This window comes from Phasianus colchicus, chromosome 3, assembly GCF_987193195.1.
Source record: "Phasianus colchicus chromosome 3, bPhaCol1.hap1.1, whole genome shotgun sequence".
Classification (NCBI taxonomy): Eukaryota; Metazoa; Chordata; class Aves; order Galliformes; family Phasianidae; genus Phasianus; species Phasianus colchicus.
Genome location: NC_143438.1, coordinates 1848767 through 1875566, shown reverse-complemented (window position 1 = coordinate 1875566; position 26800 = coordinate 1848767). Strand labels below are relative to the sequence as shown.

At 37.8% G+C, this 26800-nt stretch overlaps 2 protein-coding genes across 12 annotated transcripts in view; one reads left to right on the top strand and one right to left on the bottom strand.

Moving 5' to 3' along the window:
- Positions 1 to 3577, top strand: part of EZH2 (enhancer of zeste 2 polycomb repressive complex 2 subunit) — a 50103-nt gene extending 46526 nt beyond the window's left edge. For all 7 annotated transcript variants that reach the window (XM_031592028.2, XM_090136794.1, XM_031592027.2 and 4 more), the window contains 5 exons: positions 761 to 856; positions 1360 to 1441; positions 2216 to 2296; positions 2406 to 2490; positions 3243 to 3577. In XM_031592028.2, coding sequence (XP_031447888.1) covers positions 761 to 856; positions 1360 to 1441; positions 2216 to 2296; positions 2406 to 2490; positions 3243 to 3303 — 405 coding nt within the window. In that variant the 3' untranslated portion in view covers positions 3304 to 3577. The remainder of the gene's footprint in view (positions 1 to 760; positions 857 to 1359; positions 1442 to 2215; positions 2297 to 2405; positions 2491 to 3242) is intronic.
- A 3460-nt stretch (positions 3578 to 7037) lies between these two features.
- The window catches only part of CUL1 (cullin 1), a 47015-nt gene continuing 27252 nt past the window's right edge, over positions 7038 to 26800 (bottom strand). For 4 of the 5 annotated variants that reach the window (XM_031592033.2, XM_031592034.2, XM_090136791.1 and 1 more), the window contains exons 8-22: positions 25388 to 25550; positions 24536 to 24666; positions 21012 to 21119; positions 20818 to 20924; positions 19593 to 19641; positions 18966 to 19097; positions 18315 to 18432; positions 17338 to 17414; positions 16443 to 16574; positions 15202 to 15294; positions 13899 to 13946; positions 13732 to 13814; positions 12874 to 12979; positions 11632 to 11745; positions 7038 to 7664 (exon numbers count right to left, since the gene is read on the bottom strand). In XM_031592033.2, coding sequence (XP_031447893.1) covers positions 7584 to 7664; positions 11632 to 11745; positions 12874 to 12979; positions 13732 to 13814; positions 13899 to 13946; positions 15202 to 15294; positions 16443 to 16574; positions 17338 to 17414; positions 18315 to 18432; positions 18966 to 19097; positions 19593 to 19641; positions 20818 to 20924; positions 21012 to 21119; positions 24536 to 24666; positions 25388 to 25550 — 1542 coding nt within the window. In that variant the 3' untranslated portion in view covers positions 7038 to 7583. The remainder of the gene's footprint in view (positions 7665 to 11631; positions 11746 to 12873; positions 12980 to 13731; positions 13815 to 13898; positions 13947 to 15201; positions 15295 to 16442; positions 16575 to 17337; positions 17415 to 18314; positions 18433 to 18965; positions 19098 to 19592; positions 19642 to 20817; positions 20925 to 21011; positions 21120 to 24535; positions 24667 to 25387; positions 25551 to 26800) is intronic. The other variant, XM_031592035.2, reaches the window with a different exon arrangement.

The following is a 26800-nucleotide window of genomic DNA, read 5'->3' as shown; positions in this document are numbered from 1 at the left end:
TTTTTTTTGAAGTGTTTGTGTTTTCATACCAGAGAACAGAATTTCTTCAGCTTCATCATTTCAAACAGGAAGAAACAAATCCAATAAAGCAAGCAAAAAAAAAAAAAAAAAAAAAGGGAGGGGGGAGGTTGTGGTGGTGACAACAAGAAAACCTTTCAAACATACAAAAAACAATCAAAAATAAAATCAAAAGGGAAGATAACATAGATGACAGCTATCTTGCTTATATGTTGCTTTTAAGTACTGTATACGTTTTAGCATTTTCCAACACCAAGTTAGCATTTCTTGTGTTTTCTGAAAAATACCGTGGAAGGATCTCTTCTTTCTCCCATTCAGGTTTCACTTGTGATTTGCAGATAGGCTGCAGTTTTGAAGGGTAACTAGCTGCTGGATCAGTACAAGAAAACTTCACTCAGACATTAGTACTGGCTATTTCTATGTTCACTTGTAGATTGTAATGCACTTAACTTGTACAAAGCCTACCAAGTATCTCTGTGAAGCTTGTTCAGCTCATTTAAAATATCAGTTTGATATTTTAAAAACAAATTCTTAATTCTGCTCTGCAGCATCTTCTCACAAGTTGGTCAGTCAAACAATGAGTTAATCAGCATTATGCTCCCATCAGCAAACCTTCCTAGTCTGAAGTTCTTAATGTCTGTTTGTGCTTGTCAGTTAGAAGAATCCTTGTGTCAAGGTGGGGAGGGAAGGTCAATCTAAGCCAACCATGTCTGTTGTTTTTTTTTCTGTTCACCTCCCACAGCACTTACTATTGGCACCTTCAGATGTGGCAGGCTGGGGAATTTTCATCAAAGATCCTGTACAGAAGAATGAATTCATCTCTGAATACTGTGGTGAGGTAAAGGACACCTCTGGTTATGTATGAACTTAATTGGTAGAGTTGTGTGTTAGAGAAAATCTCTTGGTTTCAAACCAAGTTGATGTTGTTCTCTAGAGAGAGAGAGTGAGAGGTGACTGGCTAAGTATATAGCTACTGCTCCAAATCCAAGAGTTAAATGGTTGAAATGTCACCAAAAGTTGAGGCTCTTAAGAGAATGAGTACTGGAGTGCCATTTTTAATCTTCGATGTGATTTTCACTAAAATTCAGTGAGCACTTCCATTAAATGTTATTCCATGGTTTAAAAAAAAAAAAGATTGAAGACTAAATGACTTACACAGTCTTACTTTTTAAGCTGAAAAGCAATTCTTTCTTCCTACTCTGAAAGAACTTATTCATGCTAAAAGCAAGCTGTGATTGTTTGATAAACCTAGAATATTCTTCAGAATGTCTTGTTTTCTTAGCCTTAAGCTGTTACAGTTACAAAAGGGGAGAGGTGGTTTACAAGAACTATTTCTTTCAGATTATCTCTCAGGATGAGGCAGACAGAAGAGGAAAAGTGTATGACAAGTACATGTGCAGCTTTCTGTTTAACTTGAATAATGGTACGTGTTTACTAGTCACAATCCTTGCAGCACAAATAAAATGTCTGTTCACAATATAATTTGGCTCTTTTTTTTTGCTGGCAGTAAGACTATAAGCAGCTCTTTCAGTTCCACATCTTTTCCTAGCTATTTGCTGATTCCTAATACTGAGAGCAGAGGGTATTTATATAAATGATATTCAAGGAGATATTAGTGAAAGAGCCCAATAGACAAGGCAGCTACAGACAATGAGTTGAGAAATTGTAATTTTACTCCATGAAATACTTACAAGCATTAGTAAACTAGCCTGAATACTTTGTCTTTCTAGGTATTATTTGAAATAATTTCACTGTGAGTTAAATAGCTGTAAATTGTGAAGGTAATTTTGTGTGGGGAGAAAAATGTGCAGATGGACAGCTGCTGCTGCTTGCAGGAAATAAAAGACTATACTGTGTCAGTTATGGAATACAATAAATCATTTGAAAGAAAAGCTTTGCCTTCTGTAAATGTTGGCTTAATTTATTAATGGAGCTACCCTTGTGGAGTAAGGGCAGAGAAGCTTCCAGTGGGAGCTCCTGTGGCAGGAGATGAATGGACTGCAGAGGGTGGGGCAGTAGGATCATTCTGAGCTGCAGAATAACAAAGCTGCTATATAAAGATGTGCCACCTCTTCAGTGTAGAAAGTTGAGCGGTTGTCTTTTCCAGCTGCTACAATCTAAGCATATTAATCATTAAACAATTACAAAGAGACTGTTTGTAGGTGACCTTCCTATCGCTTATGGTTTTTACTCCTAGATTTTGTGGTTGATGCAACACGCAAGGGAAACAAGATTAGATTTGCAAACCATTCAGTAAATCCCAACTGCTATGCAAAAGGTATGTTTTATATTTAGCTTTCATTTAACACTGTATAAAGTGTTGTGGGATATGTAAATATGCATTTTATCAGTATTTACCTTAACATGAGTTTGTTTCTTTTTAACAGTTATGATGGTTAATGGTGATCACAGAATAGGAATATTTGCTAAAAGAGCCATTCAGACTGGTGAAGAACTTTTCTTTGACTACAGGTTGGTAGATGTTTCCTCTAACTTCTTTTTATGACATGTTCAATTAGTTACCTGTATTTCTAAGCAGATCCAAATGAGTTACTGTACGTGCTTCCTGATAACTTCAGGTCTCAGCACCTGTGAGCAGTGACAGGCAGTCCTCTGGCTATTTTATTTTTTTTTAATTGAGAAAAGCATTTGGCTAAGAGCCTTGTGAACTTGGAAAGGTGGCTTGTATCAATAAAAGAAATGTAACTTAAGAAGGGAGACAGACTTACATAATGTTTCTGTGCAGATGAACATAAAACTTCCTCTGGTACTCTGGCACTTCCTTAGATAAGCAGTGCAGGTTGTTTCTACTATTATTCAGAAATGGGTAAGGAAAGCTTGTTTTATTACAGAGAAGTGCTTGCTAAGATAATCTTGCTAGAGGAGAACTTACCTGTCTAGTGAAAACAATATTATGTAAGTCAATTTTGAGAAATGCAATTAATTGAACTTTAGCAGTGAGTACAGTACAGAAAGTGTGAAACTTTACGGACTACTTACTCCCTTTTGGATCAAGCTCCTCTAATAGCATTTCTTGAATGTTCAGTATTGTTCTGCCTTTGCAAATTTACACAGGAAGTAAAGGCTTCAGTGGTGAGGAAACTATGGGAAAGCAGAAAGCATTCCAGACTGTGCTGTGTTATGTCAGAACAATGAAGCTGAAATGCTCCGTGCTACTGCTCCAGTGATACCAGTTTTTATTTTTGTTCTTATTTTTATTTCAGATATAGCCAAGCTGATGCCCTTAAGTATGTGGGTATAGAAAGAGAAATGGAAATCCCTTGACACCAGCTACCTCTTCTTATAAGCATACAGCTGCCTTATCTTCAGGAAAATCTAGTACTGTGGGCAATTAAAAAAAAAAAAAGCTATTTGAAATTCTGTGTTTGCAAAGTACTGTAACAGTAATTTATAGCAACCAATTTAAAAAAAAAAAAACTTTTTATTGCCTTCTCACCAGCTGCAGTGTTTTGTACCTATGACCTTTTGCAATAATGTGGTGTGGTGCATTTTTCAATCTTGAATAAATGATACTTGAACTTCTTCATTTTTATGGGAATGGAGTTGAAATTCTGTTTTAGCCAGTTCACAACACTTAATTTCTAAATAAAGGCAGTACATACTTGCCTAGTTCAGTTCAACTGTAATTGTTATTCTTCTACTTCTGCTCTGCCTTATCAGTCCTAATGTGGGGTCAGTTGGATTTAAAGATGGAGGCAGATGGATTTAAAAATGGAGGGAGTGTACTCAAAAAAAAAAAAAGTGGAAGGGAGGCTGGGAGGAAGTAGGTAGTTGTAATGATATATGAAGCTACAGGTGTTAATGCCAAGTTTAAGATGAGTAACATACTTAAAAGCTTTCCTTCTACCTGTGTACTAGCTTAATATGCAGCTTCCCAAATAGGTGCCATGATTTTGTCTACTCACTTCACTCTATAGAAATAACACAGACAAGATTCCATTTGTATCACATGGTAAGGGAACAGGTAATGGTGACTCCAGTAACTGCCACCCTGCATGGGGGGTATCTCTCAAGCTGCAAACAGAATAACATGACTAATTATGTACGTACCTCACTTGAATCAAACCGGTCTGAGACCATTTCTGTTGTATCCTTTGTATTGCTTAGCTGTAAGCAACAACTATTTTGCTTCTAGTGATACAGATTCCTCTCTTATGTTATGAAATTTCAATCTAAACTTGTTTAGAGTGCGCTATTGCACTGCTGGAGTCCTGTTCCCTTCTTTCCTGTAGCTGCCCTTCAGATATTGAAAGGCTGCTATCAGGTCACCTTGCAGCCTTCTCTTCTCCAGGCTCAAGCCCCAGCTCTCTCAGCCTGTCCTTGTAGGAGAGGTGTTCCATCTCTGGAATCATTTTTGTGTCCATTCTATATATGCACAGCCACAAATCCATATCTCTCCTGTACTGAGAGCTCCAAATCTGGATGCAGTACTCCAGCTGGGGCCTCACCAGTACAGAGAAGAGGGGCAGGATCAGCTTCTGATGCAACCCAGGATAGGGTTGGCTTTCTGGCCTGTGAGGGCACACTGTTGGCTCATGTCCAGCTTCCCATCCACCATTATCCCCAGGTCCTTTTCAGCAGGGCTGTGCTCAACCCTTTCATCCCCCATTGGTAGTGAGGGTTGCCTCAACCCAGGTGCAAGACCTTGCATTTGGGTTTATTGAACCTCATGTGGTTCACCTGTGCCCACTGCTCAAGCTTGTTTCTGTCCCTCTGGATGGCATCCTGTCCTTCTGGTGTGTTGATCCCACCATTTGGTGTCATCAGTGAACTTGCTGAGGTTTTGCTTGACCCCACTGTCAGTGCCATTTATGAAGATATTATAGAGTATTGGCATCTGCACTTGTCACTGATCTTCACCCAGACACTGAACCACTCACTGGCCTTGACTTGTTGAGGAGTGTGTTAAGTTGTGAAGGGGTGGCTTTCCTTTCTCTGGTCATTTGTGACGAGTAACCCAACAAGACAACTTATCTCCTTTTGCAGAAGTTAATTCCTCCCTGCTTAGATAAAGTACATCTGTTACATAGAGCTAAGTTGACAGCAAGTGCTATTTAAGAAGAGCTCTGCACAATACAGTATATAAACTATACTAAGCAATCCTGCTTTAACCAGTGATGGCTTTGAGGGGCAGCTTGCAGTACTGTAGTTCTGGGCTTCCACAGGTGATTATCATTTTTAATGCCTCTTTAGCACCATGCTACTACTCCTTTCTTCTACAAAGCTCATCTTAAAATCTTCAGAAGGCATTTCAAAAAATGAACAACAAAGTGTTTCTATTAATTGTAACCAAGCATGGTTAAAGTTCTTTCAGTACAGGAAGAACAAGCTTGCAGAAGCTCAAGTGCAATAAGATACTTTCTCAATTTTTAAAGTATGTCAGGATCACATCTAATACTCCCCAGTTCAAGCTGGAACTTTGTGAAAAATCAAATATCTCTATAGATCGGAGCCTAACTGTAACCGTAAAACAGCTTTTCTCTCAGAAAAATGGGAAGCCACCATGTCTAAAGGTGAATAAGTTGTTTGGATGCAGAAGCAGAAGTCCTTTCACCATCAAGGACAAAAAAGATAAGAGAGAACTGGAAAGGCAGCTTTTTGTTTGTAACATGTAGAAAACTAGTATTTACCTCACATACATATGTTGAACACACAACATTCTGATAAGATGGAATAAAACTTGGTCAATCATGTATATACATGTATAGCAACACTCATATTTTATTCTCATCACAAGTACTATTTAGTAAGAGTTAGTCTTTAGGAACACAGTTTTCTGTTCAATGAAATGGGCAGCCTTAACCTTATTCAAGGCAGTACTTAGGGAATCATAGAGGCTGGAAAAGATTCCCAATATTATCCAGTTCAACTACTGCCAACATTGCCCACTAAACCATGTCCCTAAGTACCACACCTACACATTCTTCAAACAACTCCAGGGACAGTAACTCAACTACTTCACTGGCAGCCTGTTCCAGTGCCTGACCACTCCTTTAGAGAAGCTTTTCCTAATATCCAACTGACCCCTAAGGCCTTTCTCACTAGTCCTATCACTAGTTAATCAAGAGAAGAGGCCAACCCCCACCTCATCACACACACACCTTTCAGGGAGTTGTAGAGAGCAACAATTCTGAAGTCCCTCCTCAGAAGAAACTAAACGATCCCACTTCCCTCAGCTGCTCCCCTTAAGACTCGTGTTTCAGTGCCTTCACCAACTTCGTTGCCCTTCTTGTATTGAGGGGCCCAAAACTGGACACATCATGAGGCTGAGTACACCAAGATGCTCACCTCCCTGGTCCTGCAACTACGCTATTTCTGATAAAAGCCAGGATGCTACTGGCCTTCTCAGCCCTCTGCACACAATACTTGCTTGCATTCAACCAAGTATTGAAAAACACCCCCACATCAACATGTAGGCACTGCCTGGGGTTGCTGTGACTTAAGTGCAAGATCCAGCACGCCATCTTGCTGAACTTCATCCCCTTGGCCTCAGCTCATCAATCCTGATCCCAACTTCCTGTTCTTACAGAGGGTGTATGAACTCCCTCATCCAGATCACCAATAAAAATGTTAAACAGGACCCAACAGCTGAGGAATACCACTTGTGACCAGGCCCCAGATGGAAATAACTCCATTCACCAAAACTCTGTTTTCCCAGCCCTCCAGCCACTTCTTTATCCTGCAGCACACATGCATGTCCAGGCCCTGGCCTGCCAGCTTTTCCAGAAGACTGTGGGAGACGGGGAGAAGAGTGATATGATGTATTAAAAAAAAAAAGGTCAAATTTCAGATGACCAGGGATGTCCACATATATTTCACTTATCTTCTGTTCTGCTCTCCCTTGTGAAAGGAGCACAATTTTCTTCTTTTTCAAAACACATTTCCTCTTAAAAAGAAATAACATTTATGTTTGATTACAGATAAAAGTTAATTTCTTCAGAGAACAGCATACTTTAAATCACCAGGAAAGGAGGAAAAGCAAAACAAATTTCTGTAGCTTTCATAACCATTATTATACCTTTTATTTACATTTAGAAATCATGAAACTTAATAAAACCAAATGCAACTTGTACAGAAATCTTTTAACTTTTTTTTTTTTTATTTATCACACATTAAAAAATGAAACACACTATACAAATGGTTTTTCCATAGCAGATTACACATGGGTCCATTCAGACTTGCTCTCAAAGTGCTGCCAACATTTGTAAGTGCTGCCAGTGATGGCAGCTGTTTACCATATAGCCAATGTATTGATTTAAATGCAGTAGCATGCAACCCTTAAATGAGAAGGGTCTGATTCCTCTCTGTTCTTAAATTAGGTTAAATGGCATTGGTGTCCATATTTACATACTTGAAATGTATCAATCCTGAGCAGTTCTGATGTAAATCTGAGACTGGCTGATGGGGAGTCCTGGTCTCAGTTATTAAAAAGGGAGGTCCAAATGGCAGCAGGGTGGCTGCTATGAAGTTCCGTTGCTTTCATTCTTTCCATCACATACCTATTTGCCGAGTGTCACACAGTCAGAAAATTGCTAATAAAAACATTAAGCCAAGTAACTGTAGGTGTCCTTCTCACCATCGACACGTTCCAAGTACTCCTTCTCAATCAAGATATCAATGCATTTCTATGGGGAGAAACAAAGGTAAGTGGAGAGAGACTGGCAGAATGCTTCTGGTTACTACAAGCTTTGAACAATTCTGGCCACTGAAACATATGCCAAGTAGAGGATGGCAGTAGGCTACAAGCACAGACAAAGGCAATTCACTCTCCTGTTTCTGACCACAGCCAAAAAGAGGAGTCTCCACTAAACTGAGTTATGCTTACTTGTGCCATTCATGGTAGTGACTTGGAGATCAATTCACTATTCTACTCACTGCTGAGCAACTTAGTAAGACTGCACCTGTTTAACTTTTTGTTTGCTCAGTGTTTACTGAACATTGCTACTGTAGTAACTAGTTGCCTAGAATAACTTGTCTGTATGCATCTCTTTCAGCATCGGTGCCTGGTTTGGCAATGGCTCTCCACTGTCTGTTCCTTGCTCCACCTGTCCCTCCAGGATGGAAAAAACCATCCTTGACAATGCTAAACCAACTAATCATGAAACCATAATTAAACCATAATCCCTTCCCCCCCAACACTTTGATTCTTGAGGAGATTAGGAAAACTAATACATTAACCAGGCCTGCAAAGAGGTGGAACTTGCACAACTGTTAGAGCAAGTGGGTAGGCATGGAAGAGGGGCTACTGCATGCTGGCGTTGATGCAAAACTACGACAGTTTGAGAAGTCGTAAAAGAAATCTGCATTTTTCTGCTTAAAATATTTACTGCTTAGTTACAACTTTGAAAATCTGTTTCTACCCATTTCATCTTTTTAGAATCATAGAACATCCCATGTTGGAAGAGACCCTTATGGATCATCAGGTCCAACTCCTGGCTCCACACAGGACAACCCAAAAAAAAAAAGTCAGACCATATGTCTGAGAGCACTGTCCAGACACTTCTGAACTCTGGAAAACTCAGTGCTGTTACCACTTCCCTGGTAAGGCTGTTCCAGTGCCCAACCATCTCTTTAGTGAAGAAACTTCACCTGATACCCAACCTGAATGTCCCATCACAGCTTCATGCTGTTCTCCTCAGGTTCTATTGCTGGTCACCAGAGAAGTGATCAGTGCCTTTTCCGCTGCTTCCCTTTGTGAGGAAGCTGTAGTCATGATGAGGTCTCCCCTCACATCCACGCTTAACAAACCTTCAGCTCCTCAAAGAATCCCCAAGGTTGGAAGGGACCTGAAGGATCATGAATCTTCAACTGCCCTGCCACACAGGCAGGGCCACCAACCTCCCCATTTAATACTAGACCAGTACTCAAGGTAAGGCTGCACCAGTGCAGTACAGAACAGGGCAAATCACTTCCTTTGACTGGCTAGCAATGTTGCACTTGATGCACCCCAGTATATGGTTGGCCTTCCTGGCTGCCTGGGCACACTGTTCAACTTGCTGTCAACCAAGACCCTCTCAGCAGGGCTGCCCTCCAGCATCTCATCCCCACATCTGTATGAATAGCCAGGGTTGCCCCTTGGTGCAGAATCCAGTACTTGCTCTCAGGCAGTAGGTGGTTACCCAGCTATCTAATTTTCTCTGCAATGCCTCTCCATCCTCAGAGGAAACCGCTTCTCCCAATTTAGTACCACCAAACTTGCTCAAAACATCTTCTTGTTCTACCATCCAAGTCATTTATGAAAACATTAAAGAGAACTTGCCCTAAAATGGAGCCCTGGGGAAGTCCACTTGTGATTGTTTGTCACTGAAGTGATACCATTTGGGCCCAACCTGTCAACCAATTGCTCACATATCACATTGTTTTTGTCTAGCTGTATGCTGGACATTTTGTACAGCATACTGTTGAGAAACAGTATCAAAAATTTTACTGAAATCTAAAAAGATAACATCAATCAGCTTCTCTTTGTCAGCCAGATGGGTGATCTTGTCCTGTTTAACTAAATTTCCTTGTATGACGTTTCCCTTATGAACTTATGTTGGCTGTGACTAATGATGACATTGTTCTTCATGTGTTTTTCATTAATTCCCAGCATAATTTCCTCCATAATTTTACCAGTCACTGAAGTGAGACTAACAGGCCTACAACTGCCAGAATCTTCTTCCTTGCCATTCCTGAAAATTGGAATGTTTGCCAGCTTCTAGTCAACTGAGACCTCTCCAGATTCTTAAGACTGCTGGAAAATAATTGAGACAGGTCTCATGATGGTATCAGTCAGCACTCTGAGTACCCTGGGATGAATTCCATCAGGTCCAGTAAGCTTATATGCGTCCATGTGGAGCAGAAAACCTCACACATGTTCAACTTCCAGCAAACTCTGATCGTTCCTACAGTCACAGATCTCCAACCCAACTGGGGCACCTGGAGTGCCAGAGCTCATCATTAGTGCTAAAGACAAAGGCCAAGACTGCATTAAACTATGCCCCATTTGTAAGATGACCATTCTCAACAAAATAATGTTCTCTCTGGTTCTCCCCATTTGCAGGTAACATATTTAGTTAGTATTGGTCAGCCTCAACTTGTAACCAAGATTCAGCCACAAGAATTCTCTCTCTACAAAGGCATGCAGTATCCCTGTAATATTCCCATATTACCTCACCTTGCTTTTAGTGATCATACATTTTCTTTTCCTGCTGAAGGTTCTCTAGAAGAACAACCCTGTTCAGCCAAGCTGAAAATGACCAGCACTAATGAAGCCAAATGCCTTCAAAAGCAGTTTCCCAGGGGACTTTACTACCTACTACCTGAGCTGCCTGAAATTTGCTCTCCCCATATCCAGGGTTGAAGTTTTGGTGGCAGTTTTCCTCCAGTCACCAAGGGTTTAAAATTCAACTGCTTCACGGTCGCTATGACGAAGATAGCCACCAAGCACCACTTGACTCAAGAGATCTCTGTTCACAAACAACAGATCTAGGAGGGCACCTTTATTCATCAGCTCCCATACCAGGTAATTGTTATCAAAGTGTTTTAGGAACCTCCTGGACCTGTTTGTATCAGCTGTGTGGTGTTCTCAGTTAATGCCTGAGAAACTGAAGTCCCCCATGAGGGATTAGGACAGTTGATCTAGAGGCTTCTCTTAGTTTTGTAAAGAATAATTCATTGGTGTTGTCATACTGGCTGGGTGGTCTACAGCAAACTCCCACAATGACATCTCTTTATTTGCTTGTCCTTTAATCCTGACCCATAGGCTCTCAACCACATCGTTCCCAAATGACAAATCTGTACAGTCCATCATCTGCAGGAAAAGCCTTTTTTTTTTTTTTTTAAAATGGAGTTGTTGTGATACAGGGAGCAGGTTGATTTGCCCTAGGTGACCCCTCCAACTCAGATGCACCTTCATTCACACAGTCATTAGCTTATCCCTAATGTGTAAGGGCATCTGGGAAAGTGAGGTAGACAGGGAGGGAGGTTCATCTGCTGCCCTAAGCAGAAACACTTGCTTTCATTTCTCCATCTCTTAGATCTCCTTTTTTTTTTTTCTGCTGTGGGGAGAGTATAGAAACCCTTGTTTCTTGTGTTGAGTGGCTGAAGAATCATACTCCTGAAACAGATTCAGTCGTATTTCCTTTTCTGACTTCCTAATGCTCCTCAGCCTGCCCACATCCTCCTAAAGCTCTACCAACAGGCTAAGCATCTCTTTAACCTGGGTACTTTTTCCACAGGGGTACTCACTGCTACCAACAGCCACTGGCTGAAGACTTCAGCAGACCCTGTGCCTGAGACCTGGATGGCCACCTGTTCCCTTAGGAGCTCTGTCTGGGTTGCCACATTGCTCCCTCTGGCTCGAGAGGCCACAGGAGACACAGAGGACATGGCTTTCTTCTGGATGGATGCCATGGTGGAACTCTGCACAAGCAGATTACAGCCACTGCTGGAAACCACAGTGATAGCACCCTCCCACATGAACTGCCAAGCCAACTGCCATGCCATGCCATGCCTTTGAAGATGTTTTTTTTAGTTTCCTTTTTTAGTTCAGAAAGATATATTTAATACTCCTCACCAAAAGGAGGACAGAGAGCAATAATTCTCACATACCTTAATTACTGGAACGCGTGGCTTGAACCTTGAGGACAGCTGTGTTAACACTTCTCCAAGTAGTTGCTGGTGTTTTAGAACCTTCCTCATTTTCATGATTCTTACAATAGCAGCCTGCACAACAAAGTCAGAAAGATATGCTTGGGAGCTTGTCCTGCATAAAGCTATTTTATTTCTTCAGTGGATCACATCTACTACCACAGCAGTATTGTAAACACAACTTCAGCAGGAGGTGGGGATAAACTTATCTACTGTAGGAAAAGACAATGGCAGATCTCCAGCTCTAACCTACCCAAAAAAAGGGTTACGGTCACAATCCAGTTAAAGAAAAAGATTTGCTTACCCACCCCAAGGATTAGGGCTCACCAAATACTCCAAAAGGAGGGATCTCCAGGTAGACATCATTCCCTTGTGGCAGCCAGCCCTTAAATGAGGCTTGGGGTGGGGTGGAACCTGAATTGCTTTTGCCTGTGCTCTCAGGGCTGGCTGTGTCCCTTCACTTGGGGCTCAATCATTGGTTCAGGCCTTGACTTAGCAATTCCCTTACACCTACAGAGCGCCAACTATTCACATTGATTTTTAGAACTCAGATTTTACATAGAATACAGTCAAGTGTTTTTCACATAGGAATTTTAAGAACTATGTTACTACGATCAGTAGAATAACAGTACCACCACTAACAAAAAAAATTTGTATAACATGAAATATTACTTATATATTTAACCTTATTGTGACATTCTTTTAGTAGTACATTTGTAATCTCGGGGCAATTGGACAACATCTCACTGATGTGCATTAACTTTTGCTTAGCCCTGAAGAAGAAAGGCAGTTAGAACTTGGGTCTTTGAATGCCCCTTCCAACTGAAGGACCCTATTAGATCTACTTTCTGTGCCTCCTCTACTTCTTAAGTACTTCTAAATGAAGTGACAAAAAATACCTTCAAGTTCATCTAACCCAGTATTTCCAATTTTCAGTTAGAACAGAAGTCTCATGAGCAAATGCATCCATGGAACCCAAATACCAACATGTTAAAACAATATGGAGAACAGTATCACAGTATGTCTTTCTACTCTTTCTATTACAGACCAGAAGGAACTTTAAAACTGTAATATATTTTTAGTTTCAGCCTATTACGTAGGAATGCTACACTGCTTTTAGTTCTTTGCAGTCTGCTTCACTCAAGGATTATAAACTTGAAATTTTTTGTGCATTGTGCAGCAGAATCCTGCAATGTAAGTCACCTGAATCAGTAGTTTCCTATCTTCCTCTATATTTTTATGTGTAGTTTCTTGCTCCTGCTTCTGTTCAGTTTTCATTGGCACATTGATGTTCACCCTTAACTTTTTGCTGTAAAGAAAAACAGAAGTTCAGATGAATCAGCCTATTTTCATAATTAAAAAAACCCACAAAAATCTCACCAAAACAACTTACACACCACACTATCAGAATTTTACAAGGAAAGTGGACTTCAGCACTCCTGAAAGTTTTAGACAATATTATTCAAGTTAAATAAAAGAACAAACAACCAAACAACAGAAACCCCAAATATCTATGCTCTGGTTAGAATGGTAAAAAAGTCACCAGAGTGGTGAGAGCAGCTTAAAATACACGAACATTAAAAACAGCACTGATTAGGTAAGAAAAACTACTGAGAATCATGTTGAAGTTATCACTGCACTTTACACTCTGAAGTTCTACAATGAGCCTGCTGATGTTCTCAAGTTATCTCCACCGGATGAATATTTAAGTGCTTGGCCTCTGCCAACCACAGAATATGAATTATTTTGCCAACTGCATTTAAGTCATGCACCTTATAAATTATGCAAAAAATACATAAGATTCAAGGAACAAAATGGAGATGTGAAGACATTAAGGTCATGACAGCCCCTGTGACAAAATCAAAGTCAGACAGCTGAAATCTTCTCTATTTCCTTATTAGCCATCTGTATCCTCTGAAGCTGATATGGGGATCCATATCTGAATTGGTACTTGAACTCAGGAGCTTTCATTTCAGGAATATCAAATTCTACTAAAATTTCAAAAGCAAACAAGGTGCTATCCATACTATCAACAATATATAGCTGAAGTTTTTCCCTTACTTTTTATAACCAAGATACAGCTTTATTAAGGTATCCGGTTTTAGCTCCACCTCATCAACATTTGCATTTTCATCTTCCAAAACCTGGAACAAAATAAACAAACATATGTTAATCAGTACATTTTGCTGACTGTTAAGCAAATCATAAAAAAAGCAAGAGGTACTTACAAGTAATTTTGATTTCAACAGTATCTGTAGAACTTGTGCCAAGATATCCTACAAAATTACAGAAAACATCAGCACAGCCAGCCAGTCATCTCCTTTCCTTTCCATAAATTAAAATCCTTTAATAAGAATACACAGATTTACACTAAGAACTACTGAGTGCAGAACACCATAAAATGAGCCTGGAAAGCAATAAAAAAACGTACTCCACAGAAATAAAATGTAGTGAGCCTTCTTGGGTGTTAGGACATAGTACCCTTCAACTGGCAACTACCATTAAATTCCTTATAAAGACTAATTCCAAACCTCCCAGTTGTCGTGCTATAAATCTGCTTGCAAATCACTCTTAAGTTTAAGAAATCATTTTTCTTCAAGCCATGTAAATATAAGTGCCATGCCAAAACTTAAGCCTCAAGAAGCAAGCACCTTCTGTTTTCTGATTAATACATTTCTCTTGTCTTCAGTACAATAGGAGGTTGGTTCTGCTTACTTTCACTAGTCAGTCACCCAGATGGCTATACCAGTCAATGTTCTGTGCAAGCCTGCAAAGTTGCCATTTTAGTACAGTCCAAGTCTTCTGGGTTTCACGTTGCTAGGTTTCATCTGTATGGAGTTTTATTGTATTCCAACTACAATCTGCACAAAACACTTATTCTACATACAGATATCTATGTTTGCATCTATCTACAGAAATCTGCAAAAAGGCATCTGTAATAAATGGCAATCCTGTGGAAGACTTCTGTATTCGCTATAAACTAACTGCAGTGACATATTAGATTTGCATTTCTAAAATTAAAAATTAAAAATCCACCTGACTAGGGATTGCCAAGCTTTCCAGAAGTCCCAGCAGACTTGATTCAGTACTACTAAGAAAAGACACAAATGCCAAATAAACATTGGGCCACAAAAGCTACTTGGGAAGAAGAAGAGGTGAACCTTTTCTACAGGAGACAGTGAACTTATGACATACAGATTTTGATACGATTACATACATAACCCTTGAAATGCAGAAAACAGAAATGCAAAACACAATCATTTAGAAAAAATGCTGTTCCTCCTATAGTGCCATCTTATTAAATACCAGGGGTCAGCATGAAGCTACACAATTCATTCTAGTGACAAGGCAGACTAAGATTTATCAAAAGACTAAGCAGTTAGTAATTACACAAAAGTAAACCAGGGAAGCGCATCTGCACCTTTAGGACAGAAACCAATTCTGGCTCCAAGCATATCTAAACACAATTTCTTACAATAGCAGGAAGAGCCCTGACGACCAAAAGTGCAGTTAAATGTGCAAAGGCACTACCATTTTTATTTGAGTACTGTCTGTCAACTGCTGCACGGTGTAGGCATCTTCTGTGTTGTACTGCAGTAAAATTGCCATCTGGAATGTGGATGCCTACCAGATACAAAAATCAGAATATGAGAAAATACACACACATACTTACTGAACTTGAGCAGTTTGAAATTCACCAGTGTAAAAGTACACACTGAAATAACTGGACAAAGGAAAATAGCCAACTAGTGCTGATCATTACACACACAATACAGATACTATTTATACAACCAGAACTCCATCTTCCAGCATCATCTAAACATAAAGACTAATATTCTGAGCATTTAACTAGCTGCAGACACTTCATAATCTTTTCCTCTACCACTCCCTGACTTTTACTCGTTTACTGTTCATTAAATACCTACACAGATTACTGAATTAATCTTCACAACCCTACTAAATCTAGCAGAGTAACAAAACCAGACTTACAAGTGAACAGCTATCAGTAGCTTATCAAACCTATCAAGACTGAGTTAACGTATGTTGATTATAAAAGTTCAGAGACTAGGATTATCTTGTTTCTTCTCACTGTTTTGAGCTCTCCTACTTTTTGAGAGAATGCACACAGAAAAGCTAAACATACAAGATGTCTTTCACAAAGAGGCTGCAGTTGCCTCACACAGCGCAGCTTGAAAACCATTTAAGCCAAAAGTAATACGTAAAATTTCTAAGTCAAATTTATTATAAATAGGTCTTAAGTAATATCATAGTAAATAGATCAAATATATAATAAAGGTTCTATTTATCATAACACCAAGAACTTTGTTGTTTTTTTTTTTTTTTAAAGCCAGTAGCATTATTCACATGAGTAAAGCAAATGAATGCTTAGTAGTTGAACACGTGTATACATACACACACACACTAATGCAACAATTAGGAAAATGAATATTTTGACATACAAATATAAGACTGCTCAGCTCACTGTATCATCAACTAAAATTCATTTGTGTGGGGGTACAGGTATTCTACATGAATTCTGCTCAACTAACTACATACTTCACTGTTTTAAACACATTTATCTATGCAATGATCCCTAACTGTGAAGAAAACCAGTTATCTCCAAAAGAGGATTGAAGAGACTGAGCAGCTCATCCTAAACACATGAAAGCACCAGAGCAGAGTGTGAATGCAAGTCTCCTAAGCAATCACTGCAATCAGCTCTAAGACTGCAAACATCACCAAGTGTTTCTATTGACACAACCTATTCTTACCTGTAATGTGTATCTATTTTTGAAACAGTTAGTGACCAGTTCCCCTTTGGAAAGCTGATACAACCACGTTAATTTTCTTCCACTATGACGACTGGCATAAAATGCAGTAAATCTCTGATAGCTCCGTTCTAACTGTATAAAAAAGAACAAGAAAACCAACAATGTTGTTTTCCTTCACCCACTACTAGAACATGCTGTAGAACACCACACAGGAATTAAATCTGATCACTCTATACTGCCATATTGTTTGAAATTAAAAACATCCACATTCTTCAGTCTGGATGGTAATTCTCCTTTTTAAAAGCATCACTAACAATAAAAATCTAAATAAGAATCTAAATTTCATTCTTCCCTTTATGAAATGAGAGGCAAGATGAGGTGATTTAACAAGCATGATACTCCACTAATAGCAGTTAAATTCAAGCATTAAACATTCATATCTCATCTATTTTCAATATGCGCTCAGTAGAAAACTAATGGTTACAGTATCCAACCAGTTTATTGGACAGAGCAGAAGCAACTACCAAGGAAGTTTCTTACATAGTAGTATATTAAAATAGATATGCTAACAAATTTTTCAATTACTATATAACGCTTTGAAATATCATTAATCACCACCTTTCTACAGGAGAAGGAAGCTAGATATTTCACGCAAATTCCTCCTGCTACCTTCACTCATTTATCTTGTTCCAAACATCCTTCAGCCAAAAGACAAGTACAAAATATGCATACAAAGCTTCTAGACAAAAAAGAACCTTCTAAGCCTCTCTGATGCACCAAACAAAACAAACCACAAAAAAAAAAAAAAAAAAAACAGATGGACACATTTAGCCTGGTAACTTCCTTTCTTGCTTATTAATTTCATTGCTCAGTTGAACAAAGTTCAGAACCTTACCTCAGAGGGCAGAGCAAACGTGCAAGACTGCTGAAATGGCCATGATCCAGAACTCAGCACCTGTATGCTGAAATCCACTGGAAGGGAGAAGAATGCACATTAGTAGGACGAACTGCATTATCATCCTTGCTTCCACTTGTTGCTCAAATTTGAGTTCTAACACAAGGACAGGAAATGGTTCTGCCTTGCTCAAACTGCCACAGTGAAAAATCATTCAACAATGTATCTTTTTTTCTTTATTCAGACCATAGAACAAAGGAATTCTTACAAGATGATGGAGAAAGTTGAATAAGTTTAGGTTTTCTATGATAGTCATTAAATTTTCTCCCTTGTAGAAACTTTTAGCCTGTTTCTATTCCAACAACAGACTGCTCACCTAACATACAAATTTACGTGTATTGAAAATGCATCACAATATATGTTGGCAAGAGCAAAAAAAAAAACCACACAATTAGATTTGTAAGACATTTTGGATATGTTAACAGGTATAATACAAGAAAACTAAATAAAATTTAAGCCTGAAAATACTGTAACGTAATCCAGCAAATAGTTATTGGTTTTTGAAAGTGTTTGTTTCAATATACTTCAATTAATAGACTTTCTTCCAAAACAAAACAGTAAAGCTTTCTAACAACTTAAAACACAGCATCCTTTTTTTAATGCTTTTGTTGAAGATAGCTTAAGCTATGTTGTGCTCAAAAGCAAAACCATTAAAACCATTACAAAAAGACAGGACTCAACTTGATTTGATTATGTACCTAATCGTGAGTTGCAAAAGCTATGAAGTGTTACCAGACAATAAAACACAGACCTAAAAAGTCTAGTATAAAATCTATCTTGGTCAAAATAACAACTCTAAACTTTGGGGATTATGATGTGCCAATTAAGTATTACCCTCATGTAATTAGCTTTTATGTGTAGAAATAAGACAAAACTAAAAGAACTCAAAAGGTAACATAAGTAAACATATATCTTACAATCCAGTGGTTCTGAATTGGTCAGGTGCTTTTTAAATTGCTCATTCAAGTCCTTGCTTACACCAATATCTTGGAACATCCGCTGCAACTTGGATGTATATTCAAAACCACAAGCTTGCTGGATTTAAAAAAAATAAAAGGACATATGTCAGCAAGATCCATTTTGACAATAAAGAATGAAAACAAAGAATTCTGAAAGGAGCCCATTTTCTTAAATGAAAACGTACAAAGCTCAGTGTTTCTCTTATTGAAATCCCAACTAAACATGCTCTTCATCAGAAGCTGAAAACTGTTTTAAAAATGGGAAAGCACATAATGAAACAGACTACTAGATCATTACATCTTATTTTGTTTGACTTCGTACAAACAAGGGTTAACTAAATCAAACTGTTCATTTGGATAACAATATCTAAGTCATCTATTGGATGAAAATATATTTAATCCCAATCTGACAGATCTGCACTCCAAGTTCACGGGAGTTTAAATTAAAAAAAAAAAAAATCAGAAGTGGAAGTGAACTCAACTGTGTACTTATTTGGTTATACATGACACAAGAAAAAGCATGAAATGAAAGTACATACATCAGTGCATTCCATGGCAGTGTGAAGACCTGCAATATGGTAAATCATGGGACAATCATGGAATACTCACTTTAAGTTTAGAGATCATGCTTGCCTCAGCATCATCACTAGCACTGTTCTGATGTACAAGTCTTTTTGCAAGCATTTTAGCATAGAATTTTTGAAACACATCTTTATCTTCAATGTATTTGAAGACAACCATCTGGAAAAATAAAAGGTAAGTTGTAAGAAAAAAAAAAGTAAGTAGTTGTAGTGAAAAAACTGTAAGAGTATCTGCTTCATTAGCAGAGCAAATCTGGACCTGAGCAGTTTGAGGCTTTTTTTTGTGTGACTTTTTAAAAAAAAAAAAAACAGTTTAAAACACATTAACTGTGTATTCCAAATCAAAAATCTAATTTATTCATAAATCTACATAGCCACAAGTATTATTATATAAGAACATATTGCAGACACTATCTATACACACATATATATAAAAAACTGAAGTTAGCAGAAATTCCCCCTACTCGCTTTAAATAAGTAATTTGTATTAAAATAAAATACAACTAGTCTCACAGATGTGAAGATTATTACTGAAAAGCTACTGAAATGAAGCATACAAAAGAAAAGGTTTGATCTCATCTGACTTATAACTGACAAATATTAGTGACTGGTCAGAACGTAAACTGAAGAGAACAGATATTTACAGATATCTTACCACTTGATTGAGTGTATCTTCCAATTCTGCTTCTTCTGGATTCTTTGAGCTGCAATGAAAGAAGTGCATTTTTTTTTTTTTCCTAAGATTCTCCAAATTGCTATATTAAACCAACTTGAAGGAAGTATGTGGAAATTTATTTCATAAATAAATACAAATTGAATAGTTTGGGGACCAAAGACTCTTAAGAGGAAAAGGCGCAATGAACTGAATATTTGTGTCTTTATTTCATACAACACACATGTGAGCATATAAAGCATGTGATTCTGAAACAGTAGGTAGAACTCTTGTACCATTAACTGCTTGGGACTTCCTGATAGTCTGATATTTCTCAGGATTTCTGGAATTAGATATCTTTTTCTTTCTGCTTTCTTACCTGCTGCTAAATGCTACCATCGCTTCTTATCAAAGGTAATACAGAAAAAACTGCTCAGAGAGCTGGGTCTTGACTGGGTGACAGCTAACCTGGCATCACACTCTTTTCCTCCACATCATGCTTACACATCAGGTATACCTAATATATCATGTATATCTATACACTGCAGAAGGGAAAAATCAATCCTTTTCAGGAGGAAAAAAGAGATGATGGGAAGAGGAAGAAAGAGTAACTTTTCCTGGTTTTATTTCCCAACCTCCCTACCAGAAACAGCTAGCAAACATGTCAGTGACAAAACTGACATAAATCCAGCATGAACTGGACTGACATCAACTCACTTTATAAGCTGCTTAATCATTTGAAGCCACATGCCATAATTATGAATTGATGATAAATCAGAAAAGTTTTTGTCCTCAATTTCTGCCCAGATGGAAGGAGATACAAAGAAAATGACAGGAAGAAAGCAAGAGCTTTAATGGAAAAGGGGAATGTGCATCTTTTCCTCATGACACACACGTATACTATAACTCAAATTTCAGAAAAACAAAGAAAATAACATCTAGAACAGAAAACAAACAAAAAAACCCTGGAACTTAAAAAAAAAAAAAAAATTGAGCTTATATTACTACAAGAAAAAAGTACTACTACTTCCCTATTCCTCCCCCACACTTCTTTAAGAAGTAAAATTATCTCTAGGATATTCCCCACCGATTTTTATTTTTTATTTTTAAATCAGAATTTGGTATAATTAAGTTGTCTTGAAACGCTTTTGAAGGCACAGAAAAAAACTTCTAAATCCTTTTAAAACAAAAGCCAATCTGGAATAATAATTTGTCTTCAAAAACATACCTTTTCTTCAGTAAAGAATCGCAGTATCGTGCCAGTAGCTCTGGGGATTTACTGGATGATTGAGCCATTTTTGTCACTGCATTATTATTTATAAATCGACCACAAGCCTATAAATCACAAAAGACAGTGAAATTTTTGGGAAATGAAACTCCAGGGATAGAAAATGGTTGCCATACTTCAACACACATACTTACTTTGTCTAGTGCAGCCACAAAACCGGCATCATTGTTGAATGCTGACATGACTAAAGCATTGTATTTCTTATGGACATCCAGCACTGTCTGTACATACATTTTTGGATCCTGTAATAAAGAGAGATTACTTTCTCCTTCCTCCAAAATGAAGTTATTCCCTGGCAAAACTTTCGTGGTGAAAATGTGCAGTGTGTTAGCAGTTTACTACTAATGTCATGAATAATATCTTTGACACATCCTCCCCATAACATCCTTCTTGACAGATTGGAAAGATATGGAATTGATGGGTAGACTGTTCGATGGATGAGGAACCAGGTGCAAGACCACACCCAGACAGCAGTGGTCAATGACTATCTCTGGACAGATCAATGACAAATGATGTCCCTCAAGAGTCAGTACTGCGATTGCTGCTCTATAATATTTTTATCAATGACACTGACAGTGGGACTGAGTGCACCCTCAGCAAACAAACTGCATCCAGAGGAGGGCCACAAATAGGAGCAAATGGATGGAATACCTCCCATATGAGGACAGGCTTAGAGAGTTGGACCTGCTCAGGCTGGAGAACAGAAGGCTCTAGGAAGGACAGATAGCAGTATCTATAGAGGGGCTATAAGAAAGAAGGGGACAGATTCTTTACCAAGGTCTGGAGTGGTAAGACAGGCAATGGTTTCAGACTAGAACAAAGGAGATTCAGATTGGATATCAGGAAAAACATTTTTACAATAAGAATGGTGAAACACTGGAACAGGCTTCCCCACAAAGGCTGTGGAAGCCCTGAACTTGAGGACATTTAAGGCTATATGAGACTCTGAGCAATCTGATATAGCTGTAGATATCTCTGTTCATTGCAGGGGATTTGGACTAGATGAGCTTTAAGGGTACCCTCCAATTCAGAAGATTCTATGATTCCACGTCTGACTAAGTATGAGTAAGCATTACATACTATTGGTACTAGTATCTATCCAGACTAGTTTGCACTCTCCTGTCGGACCAACATTACTGGAAGCCTTCATTAACAGCAACTAGGAATAAAACCAAAATCACTTAGTCAGACATGGCCAAAAATATGAGCTTTATCCTGATCAGACCTGAGAGATCCAGGCAATTATGAATTGGCAACTGTTATAGGAAATGACTGAAAAACATTCTCTGTGCTAAGAATGTAACAATGTATTGCCAATACATACAATTTAGTACTGAGATCTCAATCACCACTGACTTAAAAATTACCAACTCAACACATAATGGCAGCCAAATATCAGTAAGCATGAAACTTATGGCACTCATAATGCAAGTGCTGCATGCAATTATTAACCTCTGCATCTGCATAAAGATGTAGTGGTCAGTAGAAACCATGAAAAGCAACCAGAACACCAAACAGTAACTACTTTACAGGAATCTAAGAAGGCTAGAAATCTCCAGCTAGTAGATCTGAACTTTAAAAACAGGTACGATCGAAGTCAAAATATCAGGAAGATGAGTGAAAAGATGAGAGTTCACAAAACTCATTTTAAAACTAAAGGGCACTTGATGAAGGTAATAGCACACAGGTTTAAAACAGATAATATATATTAATACATGTAAGTAGTGAACTTCTGTAACCTGCTGCCTCAGTAGACCTCTGGAAACATATAAGATAACCAGGACCAAAAATAGATGAACTCATGTACAGCAGGTCCATGAACAAAATGATTGTGCATTAAGTGTTCCTGTTAAATCTCTACCATAAGAATTCCAGAGGCTATGAATAAATGGCAAAAGATGGGCAAGGTTTTATCAGGATCCTGAAGAATTTTTTGTTGCCACTGAATTCAGATACAGATTATGTAGACTGCCAAGCTAAGGCTTTATTTGAGATAGAGAACTGACAGATTACTAAATAACTTGTGGGCAAGAAATTGAAGAGAACTAGAGTACATCTGAAGAGCAGTCTCCTGATTACGACACCAGAAAAGATAACCTAAGGCACTAGAAGCAGTAGTCTTCTGACTGAAGAGCGGTCTAATCAATATAGATAATTGAGTTTAGAACACAACTCATTCTGCAGTAAAAATCTAAAATAGGTCACATGAGTTGAGCTGGTATCACTTTCATCTCCACTGACTACAGAAAAGCTGAGAGATGTTTGCTCAGCTGACTGTTCGGACACAGTGCAGAAACTGAGGTTAGAATCAATCCTATCTAAATGTGGTAGAGGACTTACAAAGCAATGACGAAAAAAGAGACACAGCAGAGTAAAGGATACTGGAAGAAGTGGCAAGATGCTTCTCAAGGAAAATCAGTCAGAAATAGAATTGTGAAAATACACAAGAACAACACACAAAAAAGAAGAAAGGAACAAGAAAGAGATAAAGAACATAATTAACAAACAAGAAAGCACTGTGATCAGGAAAAGTTTAAATGGATAGAGTTGAAGGAATGAATATAGATCTCAGGTTTCCTTTTTCTCAAAGATGAGCTAATTCCAATAAAAAGGAGTTTTCACTTTTCTATGAACTTCAAGGCCCAGGTATGAAGAAACTTGAGAACGATAACCCATGGATGGATGCATAACTATAGAACACGGTTGATTTCTAAATTTAAGGCGACATCTTTGAACAAAACAGAAGATTCCTGAAGTTACTTTATGATTCAGAAAACCTCAATATTGTTGAAAAGCTACATACTGACAGTTACAGAAGTTAACAGATGAACATGAACTTCAGACATGTAAAACACGTTCATCTGAAAGCATTGTTTTTATTGCTGTCCATGAAGCTGTTACAGGCTACTGCTTCAGTGTTTAGCAGCACTATTCTAAGCACTATTAGTAGTGCTATTTCAGCAGTATCCAAGACAATTACTGATTGAAATGAAATCTGTCAGAAGCAAAATTTCATCCTGCTTTAAATTGAATATAAACCTTTAGTAAATTTTAATCTTAATCTTGCTTTGTCTTACTCTATTTTTATTGCTTATTTTCTATAAGAAGTGTCACATTGTCTACATTCAAAAAGGCTAACAATAGTTTTAAGCAACTTTTTAATGCTGCTGAGATTCAGCCCCAAACCCTCCTCCTTCTCCTTACCATTCATGATGTTTTTGCAAATAGAATGCGAAAAGAATAAAGCAATTCATCAAAATATTAAAAACAAAACTTCTTCAGTCTCATTCAAACAACAATACTGAGATAAGATAGAAACGAAATAAAATACAAAACGCTTCTTATAGCATGGACTTCAAACTATAATCGTAGTGTAGGATGCCATATTTGCACAGCCAGCTTTATGAGCAGCATGAAATCCTGACAGCCAAAACTCATAAGGAAAAGAAACCTCAGAAAAAAGAAAACAACAACAACAATTTGGTTGTTGTTTCAAGCCTATTACAAATGTGTGAGAATTGTCTAGTCCGCACAAATTGAATGACCAAGAAGGAAAACACATAAGGATTGAAAATCTGAATTTGAGGAGGGTTCTTGATATAAACAATATCATGCAAAAAGCAATCATGTACAGACATATCTTTATGGGGATACTTGCATTTAGAGCTGCTTCGCCACATTTCTCAATTGCAGCTAGACCCTGATTATGAATGTGAGTTTCCAACAGCTTTTTCAGCTCTCCGAGGCCATCCTGGATTCGAGATACGAGATTATACATACGCCCCAAGTCTGAAAAATAAGGGAAGCCAGTATCTTATCTGTATTACCTATAACTCCAAATTATCATTTAAAAATTGCCAATATGAGTTCAACAATCAGCACTAATGAAAATATGCATTCAAATTCTATGGTAAAAAGTAAGAAAAGTTCAAACAAATTATCTAGTATATTAAGTCTTTCCATTGACCTCAAAAGCTAAGACAAATTCAATAGAAAACAATTAACAACCTTAAATACTAAAACATTTTACCTTTACATTGCTACTTACCAAGAAGGAAAAAAATATTTCATTTACAGAAATACGCCTACTTCTGATCATTCTAGTTTTCATACGTGTATGATTTAAAAATAGAATTTAAATCCTCTTATTTATATGAGGTTTTGAATTTATATAATGAATTAAGACTTTAATTAGTGTTACCGCTGGCTGTGCCAGAAATACAAGATTCTCCAGCTGACCGTCATCCTATAAAATTTATCAAGAACAGGACAGCTTTTAAGAGAAATGTTAATATAGAAAAGGCAATAAGTGGTGGTACTTCAACTTGTGGCAGCAATGGCAGAAATGATAGGAAATGCAAGGCAAACTGGGACACTGATAACACGTTTGGCAGACACACTTCTTAATCTGCCAAAAAAAATATATCACATTTAGCCATCAACAGGATTTGTGTTATTCGCAAACCAGAGAGGAACTTTAAGCCTAAAAGAGACGTCTGGATTGGTGTACCTTCATTTTTATCAGCATCCAATAAATTCTGAAACTCTGTATGAAATATCTCCAGGTGCTTTTCAATAAGTACTTGCTCACACTTTCGTGCTAATTCATCTTGTGTGCTCTCATGGAGATACACTTGAACCCTACGTTGCTCCTCAAGAAGGCGAGCCTCAGCCTACAGGAGAGAAAAGATAAACATGAAACCTGTATGAAAAATCTAGTAGCAGAAAACCTGTATATTAAGTAAACTCATCTAGAAAACAAACAAAAACCAAACATCTCAACTAATTCTTATGGTACACCTTAACAGACATTTCTCCAGGACTCATAATGTGGCTTCTGCCATGCTATTCACATATGGAATCAATGTCAATGCTGATGAGTAACATTTTATACCGCTGAAACAGGCGGAGAATTAAAGAAAAAGTTGTTTTTCCTTGTCCTTCTGAACAAAAAGTTTTCACATCTGTTTGAAAGATCTGTTGTCAGAAAGAGAAAGCTGGTTACATAGTATGCTTGCAGTTTTGGCATCAGAAAGCTCCCCAGCTACAGACTTAGCACTGTTTAAAACAAGCATGAACAAGTTCTGTGCTTGCACAAAACTGCAGTTAAACAGTACAACCATTACAAACTTAATTGAAAGTTCTCATATACATTCTCACACAGGAAAGCTTCCCAATAACCTAGAATCACTTAAATTGTACCTATATTTAATTTAGCTCATCTTTCTAGCGAACAAAAATTCTAAAAAGCACTCGGGGAACTACTTTGTTCTAAAATGTAAAACAGAAATTGTTTATGTAACAACTGTTATACAACAATATCATAAATTATTTAAATCAATAATTCCAACAAGATGCTATCTCCAGTTAGAATTCAATACACAGACCTTCAGTGAGAAAGTAAGGTATACAGATAGCATGCATTATTAAAATACCCAAACAACAACAAGAACCATTATAAGATACTTTTGTGAAAGTAAAAAATTCATTAAGAATTCCTGGTGTAAAATAAAGCTGAGGGACAAGCCCATCTGAATTTTAAGTTAACAGTTCTGATAACTTGCATAAACTCTCTTTACCTGTCCAGTAGAAAACAGACAATAGAGAAATCAGTCAAGACTGATAGCCTCAATAATTCCCCTTTCCCTAAGGTCACATCCCTTAGACTGTACCATTTAGGAAGATTTAAAAAGCTCTGATCGCATTTACTGTAGAGTCTAATACACACCTTGATCAGTTTAATTAATTAAATCCCAGTTTTAAATCCCAGATCAGTTAGAAGGAGATGCTAAGACAGCAAAAATGGCTATATATATGGTCATTATATATACACACACACAATGGCTGTATATACACACACGCGTACATACTATATAGTCAGAGACTACACACTTCCTTGCTGAAGGTTTTCCCTGCCTTCTAA